The following is an 11,157-nucleotide window of genomic DNA, read 5'->3' on the forward strand; positions in this document are numbered from 1 at the left end:
GAGGTTCCTGCTTTGTGTCGGCGTGTTATGCTCAGATCTGATCCGTCAGTTGTGTTTGGGTCATTATTGTAAATCTAGGTTCATCAGACTCCAAAGCTGCACCTGTATCCACCCCCCCCCCCCCCCCCCTCCCTCCTCTCGCCTCCCTTCCATCCCTCCGCTGGTCCCCAATCAGTTTGGCCTTTGTATACATACCTGACCGACCCCACACACCTGACGCATTTCCTCCGTGGACGGGCTATTTATTTAGATTTGGGTCTGGAGAGCTGATACCTTCCCAAAGCACAACCATCTGTTCCTCATTTGCCGCTCCAGGCTCAGGGGCTCACACTCTGGTTTGTATTGGAGGAGACGTGAACGTGAGATCCTGAACAACAACAGCCGCGGTTTTATCCGCCGCCAACTGTAGATTGAATCATCATGAAATACCTCTGCTGTGATAATTCCGTCTAACTCGGGTTAACGTTGCATTAGCACCATTAAACCAATTGTACACTTTCTTAATTCCTCCTAAAAGATTGGAAAACACGGACCGATCTGCCCAATTGAGGCTATTATCAATCTTCCGCTTAAGATGGCAGCCTCTCGAGCGGCAGAAGGTGAATGTAAGCCCTCGGCCAGGCCAAAGCATCCTTTAGTGCTCCTGGAGCTAGAGCCAGAGAGATTATCATGTCAGGAGTAATCCGACTCGGCCCACAAGCACAACTATGGAGGAGGAGGAGCAACAGTTGAGGGGGGGAGGCAGGCCGAGGCATCAGAGGAGCTCTGTGCTCCACTTACAGTCACCACGCTCTCCCTCCTCACCCTCGCCCATCTTCTCGCCCCGCAGAGTTCCCCTGGCTGCAGCTGAGGAGGAGACCTGCTGCTGGAGAGAGGGTAAGGAGCTTTTTTCCAAAAACATTTCTAGAGGAAGGAGAGAGAGTTTCCCAGCACGTGGAGTGAATCTTAAAAGTCCTCTGCTCCCTACCTGACACTGTTCCTCAGGTCCTGCGTCGCAGCCTGCTCCTCTCTGGAGGGAAGTTGGACGACAAGAAGTTCTGCGATGATGACAGGAGTTGTCTGAGGTGAACCAGATGCCAAGTCGTGGGGGGGGCTTCTCTAAACAGCCGCCCTCTCGTCTGTCTGAGTGGATCAACCTGCCCGTGAAGCCATGAAGGCATGAAGCCCCTTGCCAACAGCTGAAGGAATGCTGATAGTGATCTTTGCCACTTAACAGCCGAGTTCTTTGGAGGTACAAATGTGATAAAAGAGAAACACAGCCTGGACCTGAATCAAGTCCGGACACCTCCCCTACTTGCAGGCACAGGGAGTAGTGATGCTTTTCTGGGGAACAAGCGGGATTCCTGTCCCAGCGCCTCGCCTGTGATGATGATGGACTTACCTATCCAGCACTTGCCTGTGGAGGTCAGCTGAAGACGAAGCCACGCAGCTAAGTCTGGATTAGCCGGCCGAACGGTAAGGACGCCACATCTTCTTCTGTTAGTTTAAGCCAGCAGCTTATGGGGAAGGCGTTAGGTGCCGCTGACGGGGGAAGCCTCGCTCGACCGCTCGAGTGGCAGAAAGCACACGTTAGATTATCTGTATCAGCAGGCGCCACCCCCCCCCCCCCCCACGAGATGTCGATGACGCCACCGGTGTCGGGAAAAACGACGAGAAAAAAGAAATGAATTATAGTCTTTTAATCTCTTTTACAGGATTTGAATCTCTCGCTACAATGTTTATTTTTTCAGGGAGGAATATTTTCCTTTCGTGACACTTAACCAAGATGGTGGTTTTCATCATTGACAAGTGTGATTGCCTCGGCGCTCTGTTCCCAAAGGTTCGAGCGCCACTCCGACGTCTCACCGAACACTAATTCTATCTAATAATACTTAATTAGGTTTAATTTCTTTTTGCAGTGCTGCACCTTTAATGCTGTAAATAATTGGCTCAAACTTTTTTTTTTATCTGAAATTATAATGGCAAGTGCCCGGAGGGGAAGCTTGATGATACTCGCTATGGGCATTTTACTGAAGTGATGATCCCCCTCTCACTAAGCCCATATCATACGTAGAGATTATTCGGTATCTCGCGGAGCCCCGAGAGGCCAGATCGAGGTTAAGCCTAAAGTCAATTGAGCTGCTCAACTTTCATAACCTGCCAAAGCTGGTCATAACTGCAGGAACCTGACGGGATAAGCTGCACTCGTGCACCGCTCCTCATTGTGCAGCTTTCATTTTGCAAGATTCTACCTCAAATATACACTGTGCACTCATGAAAATGAACATTTGTTTTTGCACCGAGCAAACCACACACATTTAAAGATGTAAAACATCATCATACTTCAGATGTCTGTACTTGCTTGTGCTTGCCGGCATGGGTCATATTTGGAAACGGCATTCAACGTGTGCCAGATGGCCGTCAACCTTTTGTAGCTGCAACATCAACATGTTGAACATGGGTTTAGAGCCGGCGCTGGTGTGTTAAAAGAGGATCTGGCACGGACAGATTAGCAGCCAGAATAGCAGCTCGCCGACTCGTCCTCACAAAGCGGCGTCAATCTTTCTCTTTCCCCGGCTCGCTGAAACAAAACGATGAAGTGAGGGGACGTCTCCCTGCAGAACCTCCTTGTCCATCAGGAGAAGCTCTTTAGAGGCTCGGTACCTCGGCTCCACCCGGGCCGTGACGAGGGCAGACAAATTGGGACAGGTGTCAAAGGCCTGCAATCCATCTCGCCGTCACACCTGGTCGAACGCCACCCTGAGGGCAGCAGCTTTGAGTTGTGCGTTTTCGTGTTAGGCTGTCGGGTCACTGGATTAATCTGTATAAATCCCAGGGACCCAATAATAGGCCCTCCGAAATAAAACGGGAGCTTTTGAAGCCTCGCACCTACGCACGCTGATAAGATGCAGGAGTCGTGTTTAGAATTCGCAGAATGTTTGTAAGAAATCCTGACCCACACATGTCCCCCCCCCCCCCCCCCCCTCCTCCTCCCACATCTTTTTCTTTCTCTTTTCAATAATGAACAGCAGCTTTCTCTCTAACAAGGAGCCGGTCTTGCTTTAATTATCCTATGGTTACTGAGTGATACAGCCGCAAGCCGACTGAAGTGGATGCCCAACGAAAAAAAATTACAGCACTTTCTAACCTATAAGCCTTTTTTCCCCAGTTGCATTAGAACCCGGGGCTGGATTTAGAACCGCCAATCCTAGCTCGGAGCATCCACTTTATTTTACGGCCCTGTTGCGCCCCCCCCCCACGGTGCCACCACAACAGCCCCTCGCCCGCAGACCATGTCGCTTTCTCCCGTCGGCACTATTTCCAATGAGAGGCAGGGAGAGCTGTTTTCAGATGGACAAAATGAGAAGTGCTCTTCTGCATGCTGGCCTAACCCCTGAGTTTGAGGTGTCTGGTGGATTAACGCACACACACACACACACACACACACACACACACACACACACACACAGCGAGGGCCTGGGCTCCGCCACCAACGCTGCAGCCAGGTGTTAACCCACGTGACTGCAGATAAAGCCGGCAGGCATTAGTGCTAATCCCGCCCTGATCTTTGGAATATGTCCCTATTACCTCCCCAAGCACTCTCTAGCTGTCCCCAGGCCTCCTGATGCTCACTTACGAGGGGGAAGACGAGACCAGGGCCCCTCTAGGACTCACTCAAGCACCTTGTTTCCTTACAACGACACAGTAGGTGCCTTTCCCCTCTGTTTGTTACGCTCCTGTTATCTTTTGGGCGCAGGTATTTGCGGGGTGTGTTCAGAGGCAGCCGGGTCACATGGGCAGAGCCGAGGACACACAGTGGCGGTGGCAGTCGTGTGTTTCCAGGTGGACGCCTCAGGTGGGGCAGAGTTCGCCCCAGCGGACATTTGTAGACATCAAGTGGCAGCAGCATTATGTAAACTGGATTATCTGGTGTTATGTGATGGTGCTGCAGGGAGAGCGTGTGTTTGTGTGTGTGTGTGTGTGTGTGTGTGTGTGTGTGTGTGTGTGTGTGTTTGTGGAAGTGGAAGTGAAGTGGGTGTCTGGATAACGGCTGAAGATTGGACTTTGCCTTGAATCTCCGCTGCACAATCAGCGCGTCGTGTGATTTGGGGGGAAGTGAAGCCTCGTGCATGTGTGTTGGTGGCGTGTGTGAGTCACGGCGTGGGAGCGGGGGGGGCCAGACAGACCCGGCTGTATGTCCGGCAGCTAAACGCCACAGAGCTGGTGGCACATAAAAAGTTTGTATCTCGCACAAAGATGCTCTTCATTGGCGCCGATCTGTGATCTCCTCTCTGTCATCACGTCACACTGGTCCAGATCCAAGCGAGTTGACATGTCCCCCCCCCCCCCCCCTCCTCCCACCTCCTGTCTGCCAGCTTCATTCATAAGTGTCAACCACAGACGCCCCTTATCCTCATGGTGACAGATCTCTACTTCATCTTCCATATAGGCCGTGGCATTCTGTTGAGCGTCCCCCTCTGGCGCTGGAGGGAGGGGAGGACTCCAGTGCCATGCTACTGTAATTACATTAACGTCCAGCTTAGCAGCGCCACGGCCACTGACCCGATTACTCCTCTGAAAACACTCATTTCTTTGGTGTGATCTGATATAATGCGACCTTTGAGTGGCAACAAGAGCGCGGTTTAGGATCCGGCTGCGACGCATGACTCCGAGGATACAGAATGTCTGAGGAATGGCTTTGAGCCACTGGGGGAATTCTTGGCCCGAGCATTTTTTTTCCCGCGTTGCCTCAAACGCTTTAATGACCTGTTCTCCTTCAGCTGGTAGCTCCTTCAGGTGACGTGTGACTGACAGCTAACACAAGGTGTGCTGCTTCTTACATACCTGCTCCTCACCACCACTCTCGCTATCAAAACAACTTCCTAGTGGGGAATTCACACGTGTGAACTTTGCCTTTTTCTCCCAGTGAATAGACTGGTTTCTGTGTTCTGGCCCTCACACGTTTGACCAGGCCTCCGGGCGTGCACGGGCACATCCGGGCCAGACAAGCTGCGGCTGCGTGGGAGCTGCTCCGGTTGTCTTTGAGGCTCGTCTGCACTTTTTAATGTCTCTTGTTTGTCGATGGCTTTTCCTTCTGCTGCCGATTCCTCTGGGGCCTCCACCATATCCTCTGTTAATGCTCTTGTCTGTTTGCTGGAGAACAGCAGCGTCCTCCTCCTCCTCCTCCTCCTCCTCCTCCTCCTCCTCCCTCGTGTCCCTCTGCTGCTCACCTAAAAAAACACTGGCGCTCCCTCCCCCTATCGATATCTGTGTATTTATGTCCTGGGGAGCCGGGGCCAGTGGTGGATATTAAATGTCTGCCCTGATTAATCATCTGCGACCATCTGAGCGAGCGGCAGAATGCTCCTTGGCACTTTTATTGGTGCCAATCGACTGAAGATAGAATTGATGTGTTTCAGAGTGGAGCAATTATGACAATCACAGAGTCCTCAGGGACATGAGATCACGACCGTCCAGTGTCGGAGGCGTCGGAGGACTCATCTGTCTTCTGCGAGCTAATTGTTTTATCGAGATGAGCCTCGGAGCGAACGGGCTCAGGACGTTGAGTAATTATCCCAAACTGAGCGATTAATAGAAGAAGAAAACAATGACCTCATCCTTTCGCTTCACATCATAATAAACTCTTTGTTTTAATTGGGGAAATGATCACGAGAAGCTTTCTGGTGCCGAACCGACAGAAACCAAAGGAAAGTTTCCACCGAGCTGCAGCCGGGCGGCGAGTCTCTTTCTGCAGGAGCCGTGGTTCCACGCTTGATTCCCAGACGAGCTCGTGAGCTGAAATGTTTGACTTTCAAATGAAAACCCCTTCATTGTGCAGAGGCCACTCACAAACCCCATATGGAATTTTGAGAGATGAGTCAAGCTGTGACTGATAGGACTGGTCCTACCTGTTTATACACTGTTTATACCACTGCAGCTCGTGTGTGCAGCGTCTTTGTATTTTCCCACTGCCGCGTCCAAAACTCTCACACGCACTGCAGCTCTCCTATAGTTCTAACCTACTTCCCGGCAAAGGTTCAATCACACAAGAAAAACCAAAACATTTTCCAAACAGCAGCTCAAAAGTGCAGAAATCATTCATTGCAGCTTATTTGTTTCTATACCCGACAGAGATATGTGACATTCTGTCCCACTGTAAACAATCCAGCGGTCTGTATACGTCCAGGATCCAGTCTGGTAAAACACTTTGCAACAAGGCCGGTCTGGATTTGCTGTTAGCCGCTGCCCGTTTACCGTTTCCGGCTCTGGGGAAATGTTTTGCTCACTGGTGACATGATACGAACAAATACAAAGAGGTCAGGTTGTAAAACGTCTCAAATACCTGCGGACTGACCGTGAGGAAAGAGAAAAACCTAAAGAATAAGTGAGCAGGGCCGTGTGCACTGGGAGGGAGGGGCTGTGATAAAGGGATGTTCAAGCCCACATGTTCATTGGGCTCTAATCATACACGGCATAGGAAATAGGTGCGGTGAGGAGATTCCTTAAAAGACAGGAATGGATTTTCCCTCTTTTTAAAAGGACGTTTCTTAAAAATCTGCACAAAAAGGGTGTGTTGTTTTCTTCAGGAATCATGAAAGGACGCTTAAATTCACATCAGGTATTTTAAATGACACAAGCTTTGAAGAGGTTTCCATGGGGAGAAGGGGTGTGTGGGTGGGTGGTGGTGGGGGGGGGGGGGGGGGGGTCTTGCATAACTCATCCTTCTGTTTGAATCCAAAAAAATCTGCCGAGATGTTTTTCTGCCCTCGGGCGATGCAACTTTAAACACACACTGCGTTCTCAGGTGTCAGCAAGTGATGTGGAGCCCACAGATCGTGAACTCAGAGCTCGGTGTGAAAACGAGCTGACAGCAGAATCAGGAGAAAGTCAACTGACAGTCAAATAAAGAGCCGCCGTTGAGAGACGTGGATTCGGGGGGGGGGGGGGGTCACCGAAATGTGACGGCACAGACGAAATCAATTATGACGCCGTTCTCTGTGATTCCTGTGACTTCTGGTTTACTTGGTTTCGGATGAGTGACCGCTCTGGACGCTCCGGACGACTGACGCTCACGTGTTCTTTCTCTCCGCAGAGTTTCAATGCTCCTCCGTGTTCTAAGATGAAGTTATGGAAAGGTGCTACTTTTGCCTTCATGCTCTGTGGCGCAGCCCTGTCCATCCTCCTCGTTAGAAACATGGCCGCCGTCGGACAGTTCAGACCCAAGACAAAGTATCCACACACGTCCTCATCCTCCTCGAGAGCGTCTTCATCGTCAGGATCGACGCCCAGAACCTCGCTGCCACCGGCGGTGTTGTCCCGGCAGATGGGCGGATCCCATCGGAGAACCCGCTCGGCGGACAACGTGAACTCTCTCCTCACTGATTGTAAGATAAACACTTTTTTCCTGTTTACTTCCTGTTCCTGTCCAGGTGTCGTGTGAAGAGGTCTCCGGGGTTCAGGCCCAACACTCAGAACCTGACTGTTTGGTTTAGAGAACTGGTTTTAATGTCATTTACTGTGACCTGCTGTCAATTACATTCTGCAGGTGTCTTGTTCTGATGATGATGATGATAATACATCAAAAGTTCATCACAAGCTCCGATAATGATCTCGATAAACATTTTGTTCCTTGAACCTTTTTGCCAACGACAACATGTTTTATCTGTGAATCATCTGAACCTTGACTTTCTTGAGAACTTTATCCACAGAAAATCAGATACACCGCTCGTCACCTGTCCATAATGGTCGACTTATCTCCTCTTTCAGTTACCATGATGTTCCAGAGCTTCACCGAGGGCGAGCTCCAGCATGTGGTTGGCAGCTTGCTCGACCGGAAGAGAAGGAAGAGCTGGCGTCTGGGCGACAGCCAGGCCCGCAGGACTAAGAGAGCGCGGCGGCCGAAGCCCTGCTCCGTGAGGGAGCTGGAGATGACCGTGAGCGAACTGGGTCTCGGCTACGACAGCGACGAGACGGTGCTGCTGCGCTACTGCAGCGGCAAGTGCTTGGCCCACCGGCACAACTACGACATTACCATGGAGCACATGATGCGGACGGGCTTCAGGAAGAAGGGCCGCAAGGACAAGGTCGGCAACGGGCCCTGCTGCCGGCCGACGGCGTTCGAAAACGACTTTTCCTTCCTGGACAACAACAGCCGCTACCACACGATACACAACGTGTCGGCGAAGAACTGCGGCTGCGTATGACCCCAGAGAAACGGACGTGTTGTTTCTTCATGCTGCTCTCGGCCTCGGGTGGATGAGTTAAACAGGGATGCTGTTAAAAGACAAACGCAGAAATCTTTGGAATATAAACTCAAGGAGAAGAGGAGAAGAAGGGAATATGTACTTGGCTGCTGCACGGCGGCCATGACAGACAGACAGACTTTGAATGCGTCTGTCACCACAACTCGGGACGTTTGTGTGGATTCCAATGTAAAACCAAAACAAGACAGAACATGACAACGTTTTTTATCATCTTTTCTATCTGTGTAGTAACACTGTGTACTGTGGTCTGACAACAACATAGCAGCATTTCAGTGAATCACCTTTCAGGCAAAAGAAAGGGCTCAAATGTCAACAGACAAACAAAACAAACAAGCAAACAAGCAAACAAGCAAACAAAGATACATTGAAAGCATCAAGGTTTTCTTTAAGTTCTGTGCGGGACAGTTTGCTCCGTTGACCTAATTATAGCTTCTCGTGATAAGCTATATTGACACAGGGCACGACTGTGTTTGTTGCATCCCTGTTACTGATTGCAGTGTTATTACACAGGTATAAGAAGAAGTGTTATTGATGATGAAAGAAAATACTTTTTTCTATAGCTCAAGGTTTGATACCCACTTTTAATAAATGTTTTGTATATCGATGATTTGTAGATTAACAGCGAGGACCTGCGTCACAACACACACGTGAACAATATGAACATTGCTACCATTTGCTCTTCATAGTAAATCACAAGTCCTTTTTTTATTTTTTATTTTTAAATAACCCAGTATTACAATTACCCATAATCCCCTAGAATTGCCAAAACACACCAAGTCAATTTCAACGAGCATAATTCATTCACAAACTTAAATCACAGACCGTTTATAAAGATGGACGACGAGAAAACTGCCCACAAGGGACACCAAGCGTTCTTGATCGCCCTCTGGTGGCTGGCTGCGGTACACAGCATCAACCCTGCTTCCTCCGTTTTGAGGCTGCTGCCCACTAGAGGATATTCAGACAATTATCTGCCCAAATAATCCTCACGTGTTGGAAGTTCATAAAATAATCTCAATACAACCGATTGAATAAGAGCCTCCCGATCTGGAATCATAAATATCCAAATCGTAGCAATAGCATGGAAACTCCCGAATTAGTTGATATTTCCGATAATCGGCCCCGACAGAAGCCAGTAATAGCCAATGAGAGCAAGCTGACTGGGAAGCGTCACCAACCAGATGCTGCAACTAAAAACAACAACAAATTATTGGGCACAATTTAACTTTTACATAAAAGTTTGGGTAAGCTTGATTCATAGCTTACAAAAACATTTATGTAAAAGTTAAATCATTTTTTTCTCAAAGATTGTTTCTGTTGTTTTCGGTGCCATGTGTCACACTGATATTCGTTCTCCAATAAATTTGGTTTTCAATTAGTTATGAGAGGCTATGAAAACAAACCGTCAGCTAGCGATTGGTCAGGACTCGACGTTTTAAAAAACAAGATGGCGTCACCACTGTAACTTCATCTTTGCCCAACGGGAGGAGGCGGAGACCTGTCGTCCATCTTTATAAACAGTTTATGACTAATTCATCTATCGTGACATCTCGCGTGTTAACACCTCTGTGATCGTCTCTGGTTGTAACTTGTGAATGTTTACACAGAGTTTCTGTAAAGTCTCACGTGTGAAAGAGGAGAACGCTCTTTTGTGTTTCTCTTGCTGACAGTAAACTATGAAGTCGAGACGTGATCTGAAATGTGTTGGCGCCGCTAATCCCCCCCCCCCCCCCCCCGTAGCCTGCTGTGATCAGAGCAGCCTTCTATTGGCCAATCGAATGCCTCCTTGTTGTTTTGCCTCGTAGACTTTTAGCGGGAAACTAAGCTGTTGAAATTAATTATGAAGCATTTTTTTCACCTTCAATCATTATTTGGTTTGAACCCGTTGCAACTGTTTGCCTGAAGTACGATAAATTATATTGTTCTGTTTTTTTTCCTGAGGAGGTGCAGTGCAGGGCGCGGATGCGGTGCATCTTTATTGTAGTTTATATTGTATTTATTTGGGACGTAAATTATGGTTTTTGCATATTTATTTAGATTACCACACAGAAGAGGGACAGCTTATTATCATTAAGCAACTGTGCCAAAAAATGTTTTATCTAACATTCTATATTGACTGCTGAATAAACGTTATTTCAGAGGTATGACAGTGATCATTTCTCCCAAACTATTGATCTTTGGGTGTCAGATATTCTGTACTCAGACTGTATTTAAAATAAATAAAGAAATACGTATTAATAAAAATGTTATCATGCAACATCCTGTTAATAAAGAAGTGAACGCTGTGAGGAAGTGTGAGGATCACAGCAGCAGGAGGATGAACTGATGAATAAAAACACAAGTTACACCTTTTGTCCTGAATCTCCACCGTCATTGTACCGAGTTGCGTGTTCCTCCATTGACATGAAAACAGCCACTGAAGTTTATTTAGAGTCAATACCACATAGCACACGACACTGTCCAGAAATACTCACTGGATTAATCCGCAGCAGAAAATAGTCCCAGACAAATGACCCATTTAGTCTATTTTGACAAGCTTTTGCAAAAAAAAAAAAAAAAAATACCCAAAGAAACCACTGAGCGTCTTTTTGTGAATGAAACCAGCCCCCGCCCTAGTTTCTTCCTTTTCTAGATTTTAATCTTCAGAAGGAACTAATAGGATTTGGGTGGAGTGCCAGAGGATCTTCAGAAATCCAATTAGTTTCTAATGAGATCTAAAAAATTTGATTAGATTTCAACAGGTTTCGGTTTAGATTTGACGAATTGCGATGAAATGTGACAAATTGTTGGTTTTGATTTTAAGATATTTCAATGAAATTTAAAACCCTAATGAGATACACTCCTGATCAAAATCTTAAGACCAGTTAAAAAATTGCATGAATTTGCATTTTGCACTGTTGGATCTTAGGAAGGT

General features: G+C 47.9%; 1 protein-coding gene across 2 annotated transcripts; it reads left to right on the plus strand.

Moving 5' to 3' along the window:
- The first annotated feature begins 740 nt into the window (after window positions 1–740).
- On the plus strand, window positions 741–10,595 carry LOC128455216 (neurturin). 2 transcript variants are annotated; one of them, XM_053438899.1, is made up of 4 exons: window positions 741–876; window positions 985–1,455; window positions 7,073–7,364; window positions 7,747–10,595. In XM_053438899.1, exons 3-4 carry the CDS (start codon window positions 7,100–7,102, stop codon window positions 8,181–8,183), a joined length of 702 nt encoding a protein of 233 aa, XP_053294874.1. In that variant the 5' UTR covers window positions 741–876; window positions 985–1,455; window positions 7,073–7,099; the 3' UTR covers window positions 8,184–10,595. The 2 variants fall into 2 exon arrangements, with proteins under 2 accessions (XP_053294874.1, XP_053294873.1); XM_053438898.1 differs by lacking the exons at window positions 741–876; window positions 985–1,455 and adding an exon at window positions 5,910–6,598.
- Window positions 10,596–11,157: the final 562 nt, after the last annotated feature.

This window comes from Pleuronectes platessa, chromosome 13 (genome assembly GCF_947347685.1).
Source record: "Pleuronectes platessa chromosome 13, fPlePla1.1, whole genome shotgun sequence".
NCBI lineage: Eukaryota > Metazoa > Chordata > Actinopteri > Pleuronectiformes > Pleuronectidae > Pleuronectes > Pleuronectes platessa.

Bases quoted from the DNA above. Each gene is read 5' to 3' on its own strand.
- LOC128455216 (XM_053438898.1), top strand. From the start codon at position 6,572: ATGAAAGGACGCTTAAATTCACATCAG. The intron at 6,599-7,072 runs GTATTTTAAATG...TTCTCTCCGCAG, and splicing joins GACGCTTAAATTCACATCAG to AGTTTCAATGCTCCTCCGTG. The intron at 7,365-7,746 runs GTAAGATAAACA...CTCCTCTTTCAG, and splicing joins GAACTCTCTCCTCACTGATT to TTACCATGATGTTCCAGAGC.